This window comes from Chamaea fasciata, unplaced genomic scaffold (genome assembly GCF_029207755.1).
Source record: "Chamaea fasciata isolate MVZ Bird 193981 ecotype frontalis unplaced genomic scaffold, bChaFas1.0.hap1 SCAF_6, whole genome shotgun sequence".
In the NCBI taxonomy this organism is placed as follows: domain Eukaryota; kingdom Metazoa; phylum Chordata; class Aves; order Passeriformes; family Sylviidae; genus Chamaea; species Chamaea fasciata.
In genome coordinates this window covers 11,751,450-11,774,443 of record NW_027094091.1, presented here as the reverse complement: position 1 = coordinate 11,774,443, position 22,994 = coordinate 11,751,450, and the positions used below count along the sequence as shown (strand labels likewise).

General features: G+C 37.8%; 1 protein-coding gene across 7 annotated transcripts in view; it reads right to left on the bottom strand.

The window, feature by feature from the left end:
* PPP2R2C (protein phosphatase 2 regulatory subunit Bgamma) overlaps positions 1 to 22,994 on the bottom strand; it is a 194,155-nt gene that overhangs the window by 33,994 nt on the left and 137,167 nt on the right. For all 7 annotated transcript variants that reach the window (XM_066185421.1, XM_066185427.1, XM_066185422.1 and 4 more), the window contains 4 exons: positions 21,308 to 21,405; positions 20,548 to 20,713; positions 16,201 to 16,313; positions 13,957 to 14,134 (listed from right to left, as the gene is read on the bottom strand). In XM_066185421.1, coding sequence (XP_066041518.1) covers positions 13,957 to 14,134; positions 16,201 to 16,313; positions 20,548 to 20,713; positions 21,308 to 21,405 — 555 coding nt within the window. The remainder of the gene's footprint in view (positions 1 to 13,956; positions 14,135 to 16,200; positions 16,314 to 20,547; positions 20,714 to 21,307; positions 21,406 to 22,994) is intronic.

The following is a 22,994-nucleotide window of genomic DNA, read 5'->3' as shown; positions in this document are numbered from 1 at the left end:
TGTGATCTGAGTACACAATTCAGTTACATGGTATGTTTAGCTCTAATCCAATATTGTGTGCTGCTGTTGTGCAGCTGATAGCAAAATGAGGATAACAGGAGGAAGAAAATTTGTTCCATTGCCTCTGGGCCACTGATCTAACAGAAATATTCCCCTCTGGGAGAAGTCACTCTAGAAAGTTCCTTTTATTGCAGGGTACAAAGTTGACCCTCACCTTGATCCAAAATTCATATTAATCAGACTTCTCCTCTTGATCAGCTAGAATATAAATGAGCATGCCTGCTTTATGCTCATGCCAAAACATGTATAATGAGAACGTGGAAAATACACAGGGTTCCTGCTGAGGAAAAAAGGTCCCAGAATAAGTTTCCTTATATGATAATGGAAACACAGCAGCCTCCTCAAAACAGATTGAATGCCCTTTGAAGTGAACAGTATGCATAAAGAAACAGTTGCTTCGTCTTCCTGAAACCATCAAGGAATTCTACAAGAAACTGAATTTTGTAGAGAACAAATTTGTAGCTCACATGCTATGGCATATAAAGGATTGAATCTTCTATCATTATTTTGGAATAATTTTTAAATGACTTGTGGGTTCACTGCAAGAAAGAAATAGTATTTATGGTCAGAAGAAGGCTCGAGAAAAAAAATTACTTGCCCCCTCCCCCCTTTATTCAACTGCAATGGAGGAGGAGGAGAAGAGGCTTTCTTTAGAAAGCCAGACAAAATTTTCCATAGTAACTTCACAAGAAAAATTAAACTCTCATCTTTCTTATTTCAATATATGCTGATATGACACTTCATTTTTATCCCTGCGTGGGACTTTGGTTTTTGCAAATTTAAGCACTTTCAAAAAATAACCTTCAGCATTACATATCTTACCAAACCTGGCTGTTCCCTATGTTTTCCACAGAGGTTTGTTCAGGTTACTAATTTGGTCTGCATCTCACACCTACATTTCAGCCTAGACCTAGAAAGATTCACTGACTAGTAGGTGAAATCAATAGCAATTCATGGAAGCTGCCAGGGCTTCAGTTTAGAGTAATTGATTACTGTGGTCCTGCTGAGGCTCTACAGTTTTAATATACGCATTTCTCTGAGTGGTTTTCCCTGTTAGTCATTTAGTGCACACTATTTTCATTACAAGGAGGGAACTGTGATGCCTACAAACCAAGCTCTACCAGTTTTACACTTCCTACATGATGGTTATATCATTCCTACACCATGTGACGGGTAAGAAAATTAATTCCAAATGGCTTCAGTTTTCATCTAGGCTGGGTACATAAGGCCTCAGTGTGCTTGACAACATCATGATGTGACTACATCAACCTTATTATCAATGAAAGAAGCAAGCCCTAACTTCTCAATAACCTTCAACTCCTTTCCTCCCATTTCTTATATATATATATGAAACTCTATGTTTTCACTTTTGAATGACAATTCTGCAATAGGCATAACTTGACAGTATGGACAGCATTGGACAGGGTCCAGCTTCTCATGATCTGTATTTCAGGCCTGCTGTCCAAGAGTCAAGGGGTCCTGAAATGAACTGTCAATAGGTTAATAGATGTGACCTTTTCTTCAAATTCCAGTGTTTTACCTTAGGCAAAGTGAGTATTTATATTCCAAGTACTCCTAATAGCCACAGTGTCAATGTTTTCTATTGCACAGCATTTGCCCAGTGCTCCACTAAAAGCATGTACTATATGAATTTTATTTGAAGTCCAGAGAGTTGCACTTAAATTTTCTGTATCATTTGACTCTTCTGGGCCACAAAAGCAGGAACTGCGTAAGTGTGTGCTTGTCCCAGCTGCCTTGAACCTAATACCTGTTAATACAAGGTATTGATCCATACTAAGTTGTACAGTGTCTGCCCAAATCTATATTTAACTCCATGGTATTTATAACAGTGATTCTTCAGACATCATACTGGAGTTTGGAACTTTGGCAACAGTCTAACAGTGGTGGTGATTTGCTGAAAATACCAATCTAATTGACTTGATTTTGATTGGAAATAAAATTTCTTTGTCAAAGGCTTTCTGGCAGTGCCATTACAATAGTACAAATGCTTCTGTAGTTTTCCTCGTATCAGGATTATGAGATAGAGTGAAAACCACTATGGGGCCTGTTAGCTCTGTGTGGAAGGCCAAACCATAGCCAATTACATTAGGCGCTATGCAAACACAAAGGAATTGTTCACAATATAAAGAAGACGTACAAAGAGCATACAAAGAAGAGATTAAGTAATGTTAACACAGTTCTGTGGACTTCTGAGGTGTCTTAAGTCAAGGATTACAGGCTAAGATAGATGACAAAGAGCTGTTAGTGGAAGAAGCAAAGTCATGGTCATAGCTAAAAGGCTGCAGTAGCAATAAACTTTCCATCTCTTCAGCTAGAACTAGCCACAAAAGAGAATTTGGCCATGTTGGCCAAACAAGAGGTTGAGATCTAGCCCATTCAGAGACAGAATGATATATTCAGTATATCGTCCTGTATTATTGGCTGTGCACTTTTATACAGTGTGGGTAATAAGGGCTCTGCATGCTGGAATGATGTTCCTTGGGCAATGGCCTTCCATTTATCCTCAGCATACCAGTGTCAGTACAAGCTGGCACAAGTCTCCTCACAGTCCAGTATTTAATGCTCCAGTCACAGTCACGCCTGATTTTGCTCTCTATTTCTTCTAACATCATAACACAACACATGAGGAGCCCAAAGGTGAACACTCAGACCCTTCCTATATGTTTAGGAACCAAGATGTTACTGATTTATCTGGCAATCATAGAAACCAGAGTGCCTCAGTATGATGGAACAAGAGTTGTTCAAGAATGTAACCTAAACATCAAACTTCTGGGCCAAAGCTGAAACTTCTGGAATTTCTGTCTCAAGTTTCATTTGGAACTGGAGATACATGGCAAGAAATTCAAAGTAGTATTAGAAACATTTTCCATTCATTAGGTTTGAAAGCAAAATAGAGTCAGCATCAGTGCTAATGTTTTACAGAAAATGAAACTGAGGCAGGAAGTGGCAAAGGATTGACAAAGGTTAATTTAAGAGCCAGCATGACTGGATTCTGATGTAGTGGCCTCTCTCCTCCCTACCTGCAGCTCTCCAGTCATGGGAGTATTCACTAGGTTCTCTTCTTGATTAATTGGTTTTGAGAAGTTGTTATTACTATTCTCATAATTACATTTGTCTTTTGCAACTTTCTCCCAGAATGCATACTGGTCTAAAGACTCATTCCGAATTTGAGAGATCTCATTCTGATTTTTGCAACATCAGAATTACTTTGCATTCCTATTATCTGGGTGGGATAAAAAGAAACAGCAGCAAGAAAACCCTGAACCTCCATCACACAAATATTACTTGAAAAAAGAATCAACATCTTTTATATGTACTTAGTAAAATTTTAGGAAATTGCTTTCACTGCCATAAATTCAGTAAACATCAGACTTTGCTGTGTGCAAGTTGCAGAAAAACAACTCTTCTATATAAGAGAAACTGCCTATGAAGTAGCTGCAACATTTGACTAAGTGCTGAGAGCAGAGAATTGTAGAGTAGCACTGCTAGGGAGGAAACCATTTTAAATGGTGCAGATCACATCCAAACTTCATCACAGATAGGCCTGCTCAAACACATTGCAATCAATGATTTACTTAGAGAATAATGAATTTAGAAGTAGATACTGGAAAACTTTAATTTATTTAGGAACAGATTGTTTGGCTTGTTTTTTTTTAATGGAATGCCCACATTTTCAGCTGTACACACAGTCACATGCCTGCTTTAGCAACAACTACATGCAAATTCAAATTTTCAAGAGCAAAGGCATCATTATCTGCATACACACAGCTGAAAGAAAAGTTAAGTGGATGAATCAACAGAGGAAGACCTGAATTTGTAAATGTACACCTGGAGTCACTCAGTCATTGAAAGATTGCAAAGTCATATTTAGTTCATATATTTGCATATGAATTGATTATGATTTGTCTGAAACTACTGTGGCACACTTAATGTTACACTTGGAACACAAATACCAGAAAAGCCTCAGGTACACATAAATTATTAATAGAGGAGCCCTATTAAGTCCCCCAGCTGAGCTTCTCTTAGGCAGTGCTGTTCTATGTAGTATTGTTAAGTGGCATCATGTACTACATACTGGCAAAGGTTCCAAGAAAAGAGTGATTCAAAATTAATAAGGCAAGGAAAATTCATAAACAAAAGCAATAAAACCTCTTAGTTGACAAACCTTTCCTAAAATACATTAGATGCTTAACAGAAAACTGAGAGGAATCTATTTAGCTTGCTGAATAGAGTCCCAGGTAATACCGAGAAATATGACATAAAAAATTGCCCAAACTCCACCTTAAAAATAGCCAGGTATTTTTTCCCACATAACTTGGAATTAAGAAATAAAATGTCTTTTTTTTTTCCTTTCTCTTTTTTTCCTCATTTATTTTGTGAATAACCTACATGATAACACATAATTCCTATCAAAAAATTTCTTCCAGGTAATTACTAAAATCCCATGCATATGAGGAAGATCTGTCTCTTAAATAAAAGCAGACAGAAATTCCAGCTGGAGGGTATAGATTCTTTAGAGCATTTTGGTGGCTATTTTTCTTTCACAATATGCAACTTATTCTTTCATATACATTTGAGAAACCCCAAATACAGTAGTATTTGCACTGCACTAGGCTGAGTAATTCCATATTTTTATTGATTTTTCAATTCAAGTCACAAATGATACATTTTTGCAAACTTTAGCTAGCTAGAAGTGTCTTCCAGAGAATAAAGCTCTCCCCCCTCCCTGCATGCTTGTTACGGAATGAGTGAAAGAAAACTATCTTCAAAAATAGCCAGATATTTCTGAAAAATATCTGCTTTAAAACACTAATAAAACTTACATTCAAATCACCTATACATATTACATAAGATACCTGAATAAAATCTAGTGCCAAGACTTACTATCTGGTTGCTTAATTCACTTGAAAGAATTTTGAAAAATGCCTATCAGCATGCAGTGACAACAGTCAAAATAGACGTTCTTAAAACTGGTGCTATAACTCTGTGGAAGTTAATATGGCCTTTATTTACAGAGCATTTGTATTCCAAAGGTGCAAACTACTGCAATTTCACGTGCAGTCCTTACCAGTGTGTATTATGACAACACAAAATAAAGTAATGTGTGCATTAATGAGAGTGTCCCAGCTCTTTTAATAGTGAGAAAAGCTTCCAGGATCTCAGGCTCTGACAGCTCACACAGAACACACAGGTACAGACTTCAAGCTTGACACAATACCTGAGATGACCACGTGAGCATTTTTGTGACATCTGTCTTTGTATGAGTACTTCTCAAGCTAAAGATTTTTTAGCTAATGAGCAAAGCAAGTTATATTTTCTTCTTTTTTTATGTTAATACTCTGAGAAAGATTGTGCTTTGCAAGGTTGATTTCAAGTCCAAACTCGCATGGGAATTAGAATAATTAGACTCATTTAAGAGAATTCTCGCCTCTGGCAGAGTTGATTAAATTATTTATACATTATCTTTTCATATAATTGTACCTAAAACTGTGTAAATGGGGTTTTTTTGTCTAACTTTCAATAAATTCATAATATATCTTTTTCAAGTTGGATACACCGACTGCACCTGTGACAACAGAGAATGGCTCATTTTCAAAATGCTTCAATGAGAAATTAATCCGGAGAGAAACAGAAGCATGCAATTTAAAAGCTTCCACAATGACAACACACTGATTAAAACTCATCAGCTGAAGAAATAAAATTAGTAAGACAATAAATCTTGGACTGAATCCTGTTACCCATTTCCACAGGAATAACTTCATTGACTGCAGTCACATTACTCTAAAATATGAGTGCAGCTTAGATGAGGATCAGTCATGACATGACCCTTTATCTGTAATTTAATATATTCTTTGACATAGTTCCCAAGTCCCTCTCTGCTAAGGATCCCAGATTCTGGATAACACCTGAAATTACTTTGGTGAAAACGGAAATATGGTGGTTGCTGGTAACATTCATTTCAGCTCTATTAAGTGCACTTTCTCTCTTCCATATCAATGAATTTGAGGAAGGTTGAGATAACGATATTTTAAAGGGCACTCCTGATACAAAATAATAACTTGTTTGCTACTGCGACTATTAAATGGGAAAGCAATTGGCTCTATGGAGATACATTTGCACCTATTGTAAAATTTTAACTATGTCCTAGAGCTGCATTGTCTAGATCGCTCTACAAACACATGAATTCAGTGAAATCTCAGTTGTGATCTTTAATGCACTGTTAAGGAATCCTGAAATGGTTTTTACAGGGTCAGGATTTCACACTATTCTTTATCATTTGCTACAATCCCAGTAATTTTTATTTTTTTTTACAATTCACTATACATTTTCAAAAAGCAAGAGTATTTTTATTTTAAAGCCTCAGGCTATGTTTTTCCTTACCTCTGCAAAAATGAAATCATAGGTATGGGTGTCTATCTGGGGACAACTGCGTTAGAGAAGACAGAGGGCCGGATAAAGAAATCCATTAAAAGAATAACGTAATCACATACTTCAAGTAGTGTGTGGACAGGAGTGATAAGTAAGAAAATTATGTATTCTGATTAACAAATTAATATTTCTATTAAACAATAAATCTACAGTGCAGTAATTATCCCAAGGCTATAGCTTCGCTCAAACCACCTTGAATTAACTTCTTTAAAAGTAACTGCAGAAAAAGGAAGAGACTGGTCATTGCCAAGTATACCTCAGCTGTAATTAGTTTTTCACAGCCAAATTCAACTTTTCCAATTTATTTATTTTGGAGGATGACTAGATAGGGAATATTTCCATAACATTATCCCATGCCCTGATGACACTGGTGTCACACTCCAGCCATACACTGTTGGCTTTCGCAGCAATACACATTTCAGCTGCATGGCCAGGAGGATTTCACTCAGAGATTCAATGCCAAGACACTGCTTAACTAGCTCTGATATTGCTCCTTTGGCTATCAGTCATGCTCTGTCATCCAATTCTCTCTGACTGGCTGACAGTCAAATTCCTAAGATAGGAGTCAATTTAAGGTAATCAGAATAGTTAAAAGCAATTGTTTCTGACAGGGATCACAAAGTGTCCTCTGGCAAGAAGCAAAACCAAATGAAGTATTGGAAGACCCCTTCTGCAGGTTTAGTCATGGTTTTCAGAGCTCTCTAAATCTGCATTTATAGATGCTTAAGAGGTCTCCTAAAAGATACTGAGACTTCTCAGTACTTCTTGAAAACAAATAATCTGTAAGGTCTTTATAGTGCCCACTCACACAGCCTTACTGCTGGAATTATTATCTAGTATTTGAATTACACAGCTAGTTATAAAGACTGCAATTTGCACAAGCTCACATACATACAACTGTTCTTACTCTGAAAAGCTTAAAAGCTGTACTCAATTAAGATATTCTAAATAATGATGACCACATCAGAAATAATATTGTATCTGAATTGGATGTAGTTTTACCTAAACAGAAGTGGAAGACAACTCAGTGCTTTTTTTGAGGCTCTATCTATGTTAGTGCCTACTAAAGTCATTTTAGCGGTCCTAGAAATGCAGTTCTCTCTTGGCACTTTGCACTGGGGACACACAGAATTTTTCTTACAAATGAGTCTATGGAGAGTTCATGAAAGGCTCAGTTTACTACTGGGATTCTATGCAGCTCAGAGAAGATGACAACTTACAGTTACACATACTATTTACCTATTACCATTACCTATTTACTAATTTAATCCCTTGACTGACATTAAAAATATTTCTTGTGTGATTTTAATAGAAGAATCCCGACTGCATTTTTCCTAACACGCAGCCAAAAACACACACCAAGGACATGCCTGGAAGGACCTGGACAAGCTCAAGAAGTGGGCCCAAGAGGATCTGATGAGGTTTAACAGTATCAAGTACAAGGTGCTGCACCTGGTTCAGGGCAGGCCCTGGTATGGGCTGGGGGTTATGGGATCAAGAGCAGCCCTGCCCAGAAGGACTTGGGGATGCTGGTGAGTGAGAGACTGGGTTCACTCACAGCCCAGACACCCACCATGCCCTGGACTGCACCCAATGCAGTGTGGGCAGCGGGCCAAGGGAGGGGATTTTGCCCCTCTACTCCACTCTGGTGAGACTCCACCTGGAGTGCTGTGTCTAGTTCTGGAGATGATCTGAATTGCTTATACTTTCTGCTTGCTTAATTAAAAGAATCCTTCCAGAAATAAGGGGCTATTTTTCATGATTTCAAGAATTCCCTTAAGTACCCTTAACACCATCATATCTATACAGCACTTTGCTGTGGTCCCATCAGCAGCACTTTATGGAGCTTTATGTTGGAGTTTGTTCCTATCCTAAGCCTCCATACATGATTTATAGTCTATTACCCCTCATAAATACCTTTCTTGACACAGAAATAATAAACATTAGGAATAAAACCTATATAAGAAGTACAGCACCTGCTGCTAATCTACTAATTACATCTTAGCAAAAGTTATTACCAAACCGCACCAGTGTAAATGATCCTCAAGTTACCAGGTGATTTGGTATCTGTAGTTTCACAGGCAATTTCAAAATGATTTATTTTTAATAAGCTGAAAAGATCTCAAAACCCAAAAGTTAAAAGGCAAAGTGAATGGAACTTGTCTTTTTGCAGAGCTTTGACAATCAAATCACTTTAAAACAACCTGAAATAGATCGTGAATTGTTGCTAAATGGGTAACAATGAATTTCCCTCTACTGAAAAAACATTCCATTGCTTCAGGTAAGAGTAACATGACTGGAAAATTCTTGGGAAAGACAAGGGTCTACAAGGCTTAAGGACTACAAGTCAGATACAAAAATCTTTGGGTTTGCCACTGTCAGCTCTTAGTAGAAGACCCTTTTACTAGACAGACAGTATTCCGTTCTGAAAACGTGGAGTCTAGCAAAGGAATTCCATCAACCTGGAATCTAATCAGCTCATTGAAACAGCTTTTCCCCCCCTCAGTTGTTCACATAGGAGTGTTTTAATGAGAAAGGCAAAGCAAACATGTCTCAAGAGTTAGAATAAAAGAGCTCTCCAAACCATGGGATCAGTGTACATGACACTTCTGCAATCCTCAAATTTACAGACCTGATTTTAGCTTTGCAGGCATCTTCATCCTTCTTTACCAGAGAGACACAAGGCATGTGGGAGAGGGAGAGACTCTAGGAAGTAAAGAACTAAAGAACACAAATTTGAGGAAAAGCTACTCAAATGTTGCTCACAGCAACTCAGCTGGAATATGACTCCATGGTAGAATATTCACCTTTTAAATACCTGGTAGAGATTGACACACTCTTCTTGACAGAATAGGAAATGCTAACATGGATTACACAGAGCTCTCAAAAGAGAAATAAGGTCTGCCATCTCTCAAACAGAAGGTGTGTTCTGTAGGAAAACAGTGCTGTGGGTGGGGGTGGCAGCAGTTTCTCACACAGCACAGACATGCTTTTGAGAGCACAGAAAATGCATCCTTGTGCACACAGCTTGTGCACAGTCACACTGGCCCAGGCACTTTTATACAACAAACAGCCTTATCTCACTCAAGGGTACAAACTTCCTCCACAAATAACAAGACAATACTGCAGATCTGCTTTCAGTTTAGCTTTCACATACTAACACTGAGTATACTGAGCACTCTGTATTTGCTCTATATACGCACTACATACACATGCACAGTGGGCTGCCACAAACTTGGTCTCCATCACTGTACCATGTTATTTTGGATTCTTCCATTTTTTCCCTGTTGTTTATTTCTTAAGTAAATTCATTTTCCCAAGATATGGTGCCTAACAAACTGACTATCCAAGATATGCCTCAAATACCAGAATACATTAGACTACAAGAAGGCCCTATGGTGATTTGCTAATTAGCTTAACCCTTTTGGGACACAGAAGAAGGAATTTTTTATTAAAGCAGGATAACCCTGGACTATATTGATCTGACTGAGAAATGAGTATTTTAGTCAAGATGAGTCTCAAGATGAGCACATGCTGGAAACAGCGATGTTGTTTCCATAGCAATGCCACGACAGCCTCTAGAGTGAAATAGTGTGCTACCAGGAAATGAAGGGAGTTCAAGTGCTATGAGCTACACAGTTCTGTGAGCAATCCAAATACATTCTCATAAAGAATATTTAGTGCAGCTAGATAGTCCAAAGATTGCTGCTAATGGCAAGTAAGCCTTATCAGTATGCTCCTGGCAGTCCTTTTTCCTCATTCACCTCACCCAAGATGACTATCTAAAGGCTTAAACTATGGGCAACACTGCTAAACCATTTCAGACCAAACACTAACAAATACAGCAACCCTTACCTTACTTCTTTTCCAGTGCAGAATATCATCCATAATTAAGGTCACTGACTCTTGCTCTCCAGAACACAACCAACCACATTAAACCTTTAACTGAAAAATCCCACCGTGTGCAACTATTTACCAAGCTAACCTTCCTCCTTCCTTTTCTCTCACCTCCACCTCTCTCCCTTGCCTCCTCCTGCCCAAACAATACTGAGCAGATCTGATTGCAAGTGGGAAGCAATGTATAGAAGTCCTGCATACTCCTCATTAAAATTTACATAGACATAGCATAAACTCACTTGTCTGCTTTTCACCCTAGTTAGTGCTTACACTAATACAAAAGGCAAACCAGAAAAGCACTAGTTGTATTTTATCTGCCTAAGACCTTACCTAAGGTAAATATTCTGGTCAAATTCTGCAAAGCTGATTTAAAATATTTTCCCAAAGACTACAGAAAGAGAATTAATTTAAGATCTCCATTGCTCTGTATTTTCAAAGAAATGAAAAATTATCAGTGATTTGTAAAACTGCTAAAACGATGGTTATAACCAAACTGTTGGAAATTAAATTTTACAGGGCAAAGTACTTGTAAAGTAGGCAAACACACTGCTGCTGATTCAGTCTTTCTCCAGCATTTCCCATGCAGTTTGTAAAGATGTTCAGACATGAAGAGAATGTCCAGAAACTCTACCACTGTATTTGTTGTTTGTGTCAGTGTCACAACCAGCCTCTTGGGTAAACAGATTGTAGGTCATTATATGTAGCAGTGCTGCCTCTGAGGGAAAAGAGAAAGACAAATACTCATCCCTGCCAGATCCCTCATTAATAAAATCCACTTCAAACAAAAATGTTTTCTATTTATTGTTTTAAACATGCATTTCAAGCAATCAACCCTTGAATGTAAAACAGCAAGATGCTTAATTTCCCTTTTGCATTCAGTAAAAAGATGCGAAACAAGCATTTTTAAAACAGCCTCAGCCTCTTCCTGCCTATCCCCATAAATGTGTTACAGAAGGCACCAAGCCCAGCAACATTCATTTATAATTTAAACTGTTTGCTTGGCAGAATTTTTTCACCTTAATATGTCTAGTCTTAATTGCAACTGGCACACACACTGATCTTACCAGAAACTCATCTACTTCCAGGAGATTTTTATGTAAGTTGCTTTTCTGTGGGACAGAAATGCAGTTTCAGGGACAGATGTTTCTACCCAGGGAAAAACACATCCCTGCAATTTTACAAGATGTACAGGGCTTTATATGGACAGAAAGATACCTGTCAGGAGACTGATGCAAGTTTTACTTACTCATCCCCTTCTTTCAGTTATCATGGCCTCCTATTTAATTCCCCAACATGAGCAATATTCTGTAACTATCTCACCTCTTCCTGGAATACCTATGTCAAAATTTCTGTCTATCAAAGAATAGGTAAAAGTAATCTGCCTGATGGCCTGTTTTAGACAGCCGAGTACAGACAGGTACAGGTAATAATGTCTGAAATAGCAGTGGGTATAGCCTCTTTAACTCAGCCTACTCTCCTGAATACATCCAGGTATCCAGCCACAAAAGCCAACCTGCTGCCACCATGGGCACCTTAGCAGGAACGTTTTGCCTCTAGAATTGATTATCCTGTTACCTAGTGTCATCTCCCATCACTGCCTGAACTCTCTCATGACAATGCTCACAGATTTTCATTCAAGTGTAAAAGAAGCAGCAATATCTGTATCCCAATCCAAGACAGAAATCCAAGTATCCCAAAGCCTCTGTCTCAGACACAGGAAAAGCTTCCTAGCCTAAAACTCAGAAACACACTCCTAATTTCCCTCTCACCATCATTCTCAGAACATACTCAGAAAATTAGTGTGTCATTATAAACTTTATCATGATTTAAGAGCTAAATCAATGAATCAAACAGAAACCTTCAAACACATTTTATCAGTAAATACTCCACCACAGGAGTGGGCTAATGCTTAAAACAGAGTCCACACAGCTATTCATTTATGGCTGATATTTCTGTCAGTAAGCTCTTAGTTAGGCAAATGACACTAAAAATTCACGTTGTCCTCATGAACTACAATACCAACTATTTACTTGGTTTTTGAAACTTTTCAGGAACATTTGTCTTGGCAATCCATGGATTATGAAATAGCTTTAATACAATAAAAGGAATTGCCAAAGGCAAAGCCTTATCTTGCATAAGCATTCTGGAATGTGATCTGGTGATCATACACAGGTGTAAAGAGATTGCTGTGCTTGGTCTGACCCACTGGTTTGCCTTAGAAGAGGACAGACAGTAGAGGAGAACAAACAGTAGAGTCACTTGTAAAAGTGTCCAGGACAGAGAGAAGTCCGGAGGGTGAAGCCGCTGTGAGGAAGACACTGTCAGAGTCACACTGCTACTCCAAATAGGTGTGCTGCCAAATAATCTTGATCTATCTTACTAAAGAATGGAAGGTCAGTTGCTTGGATATCAAAGCAGACATTGCTGGAGTTTGAAATACCACATGTAAGTTGTTCCTAAATAAACAGTCATATTAAAGAGGGCCCCTTTTAAGCTTGCTTAACCTACGCAGGTGAAGGACAGAAAAACAGTATGATTTTGGAAACAAATTGAGGAGATATTCACTACAATCCCCAGGGTAAGGGTACTTGTCACTTGGCCCTGCAAAAGTAATTCTTTAAGAACAATAAGTGTTGTTTGATTTAAACATCATTGTTTCCTGCAACATTAGCAAACTTATGGGATAAGTTTCAAAGACGACCTGGCCCACAAAGGAAGAAATACAATCACCAGAGACAGAGAGAACACCCCATCACATTGGTGCCTTCTCTCAGGAAATCTACCCCAACAGGACAACTTCACTTTCACATCTAATAGGCCCTCACATAAACCCACAGAGACATATTCTTCTAACTCCTTTTGATACACTCAAAAAGAAACTGTCAAAGGAACACAACATTCTGACCCCATAACCTATTTCTCTTCTTTCTCTTCTTACCAGTCTATTTATGTTCTGCAAAACACAGAGAATCACTTTTCTTGGCTACATTTTCTTTTGCTCCCCCTTCAAGGCATCCTGTTGTAGTGCAAGGGGCAGCCTCACAGATGGCCAGAGCGACTCCACAATGGAGTTTTCAGGATAAAACCAGCACTTGAAACATCAATGCCTGCATTAATCACAGACACAACGCACCCAAAGCAGCTGAGCCTCACCCCCAAACTGTGCACATCTCAGGCATTATGGTTCTGGGAAGCAGGATGATGGAGAATGAGGAGCAGCGGCAGGGTAAGGACTGACCTTGCAGCAAAACAAGGTATAGTATCTCATCATGAAATGTCTTCAGTATATAACAGTACAGAGTATTCTAGTCAGGTGGATAGTTACCATTCAGCTGGCATCTGTTTCCTATTTAAATGTCTTTAACCAACACCATTATTTTTCAGATAAAATTCCCTGATTTTTCAATCTCTTAGCTGTCACTTACAGTACATCAGCATTTTTGGTAAGTAAAGGTATATTTTAAAACCCGCAGAAAAATATTTCAAAATAGCTCTGTAAAGCCCTACTAATAACATGAACACTGAGCAAGGAATCACAATAAAGGATACTGAAGCTCCTATCTGTGATAGCTAAATGCCAGAGGTTAATCCTGAGATCATCCGCTGACATGTACGTCTCACAGTCACTGTTGACGGATATTGAGTTGACATGATAGGTGTGACCATTAGCAAAGATTCTCCTGGGAGTGACTTCTACCATCAAATCCATGGGTTTCAATACAGGCACCTGCCAAAAAAAAAAACAACCAAAAAAAAACAAAACCAAAAACCACAAACCAGAAGGAGAGTAAGACTTAAATACTGTTTTGCTAGCATGATGAGAATTCCAATAGAGAGAAAGCATTCAAAGATCGTGATATTATAAAACTTCTTGACAGTGTGCACAAGCTGAACATCCCCATGGATTAACTGCTGGGCAAGGCCTCCCTTGCCAAGGAGGAAGGGACAGACAAGAGAGGCAGGCAAAACAGTGGAAAGCCTGGGCTGTGGGAAGGGAGAGACAGTCAGCTGCCACAGAACAGGTCAGTCCCACTGCACAGCTACTGTCCCTCATGTGTGGGAGGCTCTGGCAAGGAGTGAAGCACTCATATTTTGCTTTTGCTAAAGGGTTTGCCATTAGCTGTAAATCACTTCACTGTATTTGTTTTGCTACTTGATGCTTCTCTTTCAAAAAACCCAAGTGGTGAAAAGGCTGTAGTCTCAGAGAAACATAATAAACAAAGGCTTGCAAAACAAAGCCAACATGACATACTGTACATGACATACATACACATGTACCCCTGAAAAGTCAATATCACAGATTATCATTTGTCAATGTGCCCTCATTATTTCCCAGTGTGTCACTTCAAAGTCATGCTTCAATAAATAGACACTCAATTTATACCCTACCAATAAAGCATTAAACACTGCAAAGCTGTGGTCCATGACTGGGACTATTCAATGTTGTTGAACATGCATCAGAAACAATCTATCATACATCAATTTACAAGGTAGTTTAAAGAGGAACACTGAGTAATTAAACATTTGAGTTTCACTTTCTACTAAAGGAACAAAACTCAACCTTTGAATTACAGAATCACAGAATATGTCAAGTGGGAAGGAACCCACAAGGATCACAGAGCTCAACTCCCACCCCGAACAGCACCATCACCAAGAGTCACACCACGTGCCTGAGCGCAGTGTCCAAATGTTTCTTGAACTCTGCCAGAATTCATACAGAATAGATAAATATACCATTAATGTAGTCATATTTACACTGTGGAAGCTTTTTCTCCCAACAGACAATACTGGCTTGCTTTGTTTTCACTAATAAAGACATATAGTGTTTATGCAACACAGCCTTCCAGTTCTAATCTTTAGCCACTGCCTTTGCCAAAACACCTGGAGGGAATTCAGCCAAAAAAGTCATTAACAAACGGACGACAGGTCTGCTCTCCAAGAAAAAAGTGATAGGAGAAAAGGAAATGGCTCTAAATTGCACTGGGAAGGTTTTTATATTATAATTGGATTAAATTGGTTATTATATTATAATTGGATATTAGGAAAGATTTGTTCATCGAAATTTCTGTCAACCACTGGAAGGGGATACCCAGGAAACTGGCTGAGTCAGCACATCTGAAGGTATTTAAAGAATTTAAAGTGGCACCTGGGGACATGGTTTATTGAATATGGCAGTGCTGGATTCATGGTTGGACTTGATGATCTTAATGGTCTTTTCCAAACTAAACAATTCTATGATCACATATGCTTATATGAGCTCCATGACCGCATCTTTTCAGCACTGCAGCATCTCAGGTTTACCAGAGCAGAGAGTACTGCAAATCCCACTCTTAAAATAATTCTTTTATAAAACTGAAAAAGGAATGAAACTGAAATTTGATGTACTGTCTTTAACACAGTTGCTTGGAATGTGGCAAGAACCTGTTCAAAATTAATTACAAGTAAAATGCTTGTAAAAAAGTAAAATTTTCTTATTGTGACTTAATGTGCTTTCATAAAAGGTTCTTTAACCTTTCATGAAAGCACATTAAGTCACAATAAGAAAATTTTATCAGGAAAAATAATACCAACATGAACTCTCAAAAATACTTACTTTGGTCAGTATATCTTAACACGTTTGTGACTTGAAAGTATGTAGCAGATTCAAGTTATACAGTTATTTGTCAGCTACAACTTCAGTTAGAATGATCACAGAAATGCTTAGCATTAGGTACATATTTAAATACTTTACTGACTTAGCACTACCTTTTCCATGCAGAAACAACTGAATTTTGGACATGGACAGAAGCTTACCTGCAGTGATGTTACTGTAGAAAGATCTTTAAGCTTTCCTTCTTCATCTTTTAAGTTGTACCCCTCTGGTCTCTTATCTCTTTCAGTAATTTTCCACAATTTGATTGTTTTATCTTTAAAAGAAAAGACATGCAACTGTCAGGTAAGGAATTCTGAACGCAGTTACTCACCTTTCACAATATATCCCTTAAAGAAATTTTTACACCTTGGATTAGACAAGTCCTGTGCTGAAACAGTCTGGGTCACTTCATTCTGCGCATCCAGAAAATGTTGCCAACAGAAAAAACACTCATAAAGCACATCCCAGATCTTGAGACCAAGTCAGGGGTTCCTGGCAGCTCACAGACTGTGTGGAGCATGTACAGAACATGTTGCTGATGTCTCCAACCTGGCAGTTTGCAGGTGGAACAAACCCAAACTACTCAATGATCACTGCTGAATCTCAGTTTTACAATTTGACTTGGCAAGGAAATGACCTCAGTATTAACACCAGTTTGGCATTAATGCCAGTTTGCTAGGTTACTCATAAGCAGCACAAGAACAGCATGGAATACACAGCCAGACCCATGACCCCTTCCTGGCCCACTGTGGGAATGGGCAGTGGTGCATTGGTGTAACATCAGGAGCTCCTGCAAATGAAAGGCTGTGTAAAAAACAAGGCATCTCTCCCTCCTAATGGGAAGCAGCTGAGAAACAACTGAGGAAAAAGAAAAAAAAAAACCTAACTAAACTAAGAGAAATGTGTTGTGATGACAAGAGAGATGAGTAAGGAGAAAAATGTATTAATCTTGCAAGGAATGGAATAAAATCTGGACCCTTCCTTTCTCATGATGGGTGAAGCACATAATGAGAGAGGAATGAGGTCTCTCAGTTAGCAAAAAGCCTCTGAAACCAACAAACACATTTTAAACATTTCCCACTGCATTTGTCTTCGGGGATTTCTGTACAAGCTGAAGGTCCAGACTTCCTAATGCTGATTGTCCACTCCCACTGGGGTTGTGCTCCTAACCTGCCAACCCTAATGCTTCCTAGACTGAAAAATCAATGCCAACTCCTCTGCAAAAGGTTTGTCCCTGAGATTCTAATGGTTGTTTTACTCATCTGCTTGTGCAAGAGCAAAAGTCTTTCCAAAGCTTCTGCCCTTCAGCTCCAGCACAGATTTATTAACTTCAGTTTCTGCATCACTTCTGATTTCATCCCACTTTCTTCCTTTACCTTGCTTTCCCTGAGTACATAGCCAAGCATAATAATCTCCCCAGTGTGAGTGCTCCAAACACTACTTTCAAATGCTAGTACAAATCACTTTAAAGTCAGGATATACAAAAAAATTTAATTGATTTACATTTCTATAGCAACTTTGAACTTCGAACTTTCTATGTTTCAAAATCAATTCTTCTATTACTCATTTTTTTACTATTACGTATCTCTTAATGATATTGCTATGCTAATACACAAGCAAAAAAAATCACAATACAATTACAGTCAATCTACAGAACAAAAGGTTAGTTCAATCTGTAACTAAAAAGCTCCTTTTAAATATTCAATAAATTTCATTTGTATTGTATATCATGTTAATTAATTACTAGAAATACACATAGGTCATGTCATGCCCTTGGATATTTTATTACATGTAAATAGTGCATTCCTGCTGATCTAGTAAAAAATTAAATACAGCAACTGTAAGATGAATGATAAGAAAAAACCCACAATTTTCCATTGCTATTAACAGATGTACCTACTTCCTGACTGAAAACTGTTTTGTTAGCAGGTAATAATGTATTGTTTTTATTCTCCTTTATCCACCTCTGGACTTTAAATACTCCTTAGAAGTTTTAAGTATGCTTATATTTTGCAAAATATAGAAAAAATAGAAATATCTCTGTGAGGTTAAGCATTCAGCCTCAAGGGTGTTTTGAAGTTAAAATAAATCAGTGTCTGGTAAGCAGTCTGAAATCCTCAGATGAAAGAATCTGTATGGGCCAAATTCTGATCTACTCTATGCAGCTCACACTGAGAGTGGCCCAAATATATTCTGGTACAGAAGATACCCATGAATCATAATAGGTTATTATTATACTACAAAATCAGTTTGCACATTTTACAGTGCAAAACTACAATTTTGTTAACTGCAAGCACTGTAAATCCACAGTGGGATTTGAAAGCCTTGGTGATTTCCTTCTGTCTCCATTAATAAAGATGCCACAATCAAAGCTTAGCTGATAACTTGTTGATAACGTGAACTGGAAAGGAGCCAAGATCACCTCTGAGAGAGGTGACCTGAGCAGAAACAACTTCAGACAAAAGTCCTCCTTAGAATGACAGAAACAGATTTGGGCAGGTGCAGACCTGCCAAACCTCATATACTGAGGGTTAGATTCAGACCAACTCTCCCCTCATGTTCCTGAACAGCAGGACGCTCCCTCCAGCACATTCAGTGGGCACTGTCCACCTGAACACATGAAAAGAATGCTGTTTCACAGTTCTCATTTTTCAGCAAAAAGCCACACATTAGATCCTAAATTACCAGAGAGCAACTATCAAAAACTGCATTAAAATAGCAGGCTCGGAATTTAATAAACAAAAAACAGAACTCAAGATATTTCTACAATCTGTCCAATATTAGCATGTGTGGCAGGTGGTGCCTTCAAGTTAGGAAACATATTATTATCCTTTTTTATAGGCATGGAACTGATATACATTGTCAAAGGCTTCTCTCAGGTAATCTGTGAGACAGTGAATAATTCAATGTGGGCTGTCTGTACCCTGAAGTTAAAACCATCTTTAAGAATATGCCAGGAGGTGAGTCTTGAGACTTCAACCCTGCTGTGCCAGAAGCTAGGAATCCTCCTTGGCACACGCAAAAGTTTTGCAATTCCAAGCCAAAATCCAAAGCTTGTGCCAGTGGAACCATTTCCTCACCCTGAAGAGGTCTGCTGAGATGCTCCAAAACTAAGAGGAAGAAACAGAGGCCAAAGTATTTTTCCAGGTCCTAGGCTTGCTCACTCTTGGTTGAAACTGAATTAACCACAGCAGCACTAGGACTGACTACTTCTTCATTTCTCCTCTCTCATGACAGTATGAACCAGAAAACTCATGTAATGGTCTATTAGCTATAACTGTAAAAGCAGAAAATCTGAGGACTTGGCTGTATTCCTCTGTGTTTCAAAAAACAAACTTCAAAATGAAAAGGGAGAGGTTTACTTTCAATAATCTGCTTTTGTATCACACACCCGGAAGAAGATGTTCTTAGTTTTCTGAAGAAGGTGAGGGATATTTTGACCAAGGGAGAAGAGTAGAAATAAACTCCCAAACTTTATAAAGTGACTAATCATTAAACTAGCATACATCACCTGTCTGCAACAGGTATGTTTCATTTCAAATAAGCAACAGTGACCCAAAAAGTCAAAGGCGACTTTAAGTAAAACAAACTACAAAATACTAAAAAATTACCATCTATTTTGAATTAAGGTAAACATTATTTAATGCTATATATTTTAATGCAAAGCAATCACTTTGTGATTGTGTCAGTTCCCAAAGATGAGATTACCCTATTTTTTATCAGCAACTCCCAATGACACTCAAACTTCTAGAACAAAAAAAAATTATTTTCTGATTACCATTAGATCTAAAATTTAAACCCAGGTATTTTGTCTCATGCATCATCTGCAATAATAAAGTTTGTGGGTGCCTAAATGCTGCCTAAATGACACCTGTGCACGTTAGGTTACATTCAGATTTTTCCCCTTATTTCATATCTGAATATCCCCTCCTGGTAATAACACTGCCTTCCTTCATCCATAGGCCTTAGGCATGTTAGAAATAGGAAGTAACATCAATATCCCAGTAATGGGAAGACCTCCTGTCTTCCTAAAATTTGTGAACCTTTTTAAAACTTAAATAAACTATTCTGATGATAATGAATAAAAATAAAATAAAATAATCTCTCTCACCTACCTTCATTTACACATCTACAAATAATAAAAGTTATGACAAATAAGCAGAAAAAATTCTAAATTTCCCATGAAACACAAGCTGCTGAGCAAGGTGATGCCTTTGTCACAAGATCTGTTTCAGGACAGCACTGCATATTAATAGAAAAACAGACAGCACTTTAAATGTCCATGAATAGTCAACTGGGAAAACCTCATGTTTCCACAAATAAAATGTAATACAAACAACAAATATCAGAGGCAGTATGACAGTTTTGGTAAACTCTGAAAGGGGAAATTACTAAAACAGCAGATTAAAATGAGCAAATATATACCATCATATATACCATCAGTACTAAAACACATAGAGCAAATACTGCAAATCCAGATATGTCCTGCATATTCTCATCAATCTCACCATTTGTTGATAATAGTGAGTGAGCTGCATTTTGCTGTGGTAACCACTTGATCTTGTTTATTTTTTCTTCTATCTCCAAGCTCTTCAAATAATCAAATTCAGGTTCATGGCTCTGGAAAGTGCTGTAAACATTGTACTCCCCCTGATTGTAAGGCTCATTTTTACTCTGTGGAGAATAAGAACAGAAATGTTGTTTGTGATAGCAATATATCTTCATCTCTTAGGAAAGGTGTATAAGCAGCCTTATAAATATAAAAATATTGAAAATTTAATTTAATTTCTTATTTAAAACATGATATTGACAGATTTGTTTCAGCAAGAATGAAATTTCCTGTGAGTATTGAAACACTTAGTATCAGATTTTTAGAAGAAATGTCAGATTTTCAGGAAAGACTTGTACAAAAGACACTGCAGATCGATGGAATTTACAAGTGGAACATAAAGGCAAGTGAAGGTATTGTTTTAAATGGAATGGGATTCCGTAATCAGGCAAAAGCTATAAAACAAGGCAGAGTAAAACAAAAATAACCTGCTTTTTTCTCATATCATAATTTTGGAGCTTGGAAGCATTTGTATTTGAGACAGCAAACACATGAGTTAAAAATCCTTACCCTTTTTCACTTCCTCTCTAAACAGGTGACACTCTGTTTTACTGAATCTTGAGATTATAAACAAGTTCATTAATTCAATTCAAAAAAAGTATTAAAAATTAAGCCAGGTTTTATCAAGCTATTAAGGACTACATAGGTAACCCACATACCTCAGGTTCCCTTTGGAATATAACAACTCGACCCCCCTTGTCACCAGTAGCCAGCAGTTCTCCAGTGTGGTTGAACTCAACTGTTGAAATAATATCAGCTGGAGGAAGAAAGAGAAAAAAGGCAGATTTTAGACTGCTGCTACAACACGAAGTCACTAGAAATATCAGGCACCCCACAAAAAATGCAACAAATGAGGGATTTGAAGGAATACAGATGAATTCACTAATGCAAACGGGCCGCATGCCATTACACTCTAATGAAACAAGTGCAAACATTAAAGAGGCAAATTTGTGTTTCCAGCACATCTGCAGTTTGGGGGAGGATAAGCTCTCTGGAGAGGTTATGCTTCAAGAAGAGCCATCTTGGGTGGCTACAAAGCTTTTTTTCAGTTCTGGCAAAGAACAAAAGTGGCCTCCTGCTATATGCTCTAGCAAGGACCAATATAACATCAGTTCTCTTGCATGTATTATTTATTCTACAATCTTTCTAGTGATTTTAACATAACCCTCTAGCACTAGATTTCTCAAATACGCATTTGAGTCAAAAGTGCAACAAAGTACGTGCAGCCTGTCCTACCACTGAGGAATGAAGGCAAAACCAGAACTGTTCACTGTGCAGTGCTGGCAAGAGCCCATTCTAATCACTGTTTTCAGAAAATCGTTTCAGCACCATAAAAATGTGTCATCAGAAGACAAAAAGAATCTAAGTCTCTCTTTTCCTGATTTTCAACAACTGCCTCTCCCTAAGCAATTTCATCAGTTTAAACAAGAAACCTCATCAAAACCTGAGGCCAGTCTTGAGCACAAATTACTACAGACCAGGATGAGAGGGAGAAAGAGGCTCCAGGAGCTGAAGAACTGGTTCTTCTGCTTGAATGACAGTACACGCTAGAATCATAATCTGCAGTTAATCCTACACTATTAGCATAATTTGAATTAAAATGCCTAGTGCAATAGTAAATTAAGAAACCATCATATATACAATCACAAGCAAATGCAGGGTATTACTCAGAGATTGCATGAGTGAATCCTCTATAATGATCAGTATTCACTCATCAGAAACATGGGCCAGATTTTAGAAGCGTCAGTTGTTAGGACCTCCCCTTTAGGCATAAAAAGCTGCAGTTCCCAAACATGTTCATCATCCATCAGTTTATAGTGAGAACAATGAAGTGACAGTGGGCTAAGCTCTTTTGAAAACCTAGCCCCAAATGAGTTCACAGAAATTCAAAGGAATTGAAATAACAAGTGGATGTACCATTCACTTGATACATTTTATGAATTGAAAACATCTGTTCCTATTATTCTTTTAATAAACTAGCAGTTTGGTGTTAGAAAGCTTCTGTTGCCAGTAGCTCTCATCAGCAACACAGCCACCCAAAAGCCAGATTCTTACTCAAACATTATAAACTATTTACCATCAAAAAAAAGAAAACTTTGCTCCAATCACAGTAAAGAAAAATATCTTTTCATTTTTTAAACAAATTTTCACCACCAAATTCTTCTAAGTCAAAGCAACATATCTCCATTTTTTTCCTCCACTACTCCAAATATAAAGGAGGAAAGGGGAATCATAAATGGATGTGTAGACTTTGAGAAAAATGGCACATGAAGACTTAGAGTACTTTGGGTCTGAACCCAAAGCTACTCAAAGGTAATGGCATTTGATTTTTATGTGGACTTCCAC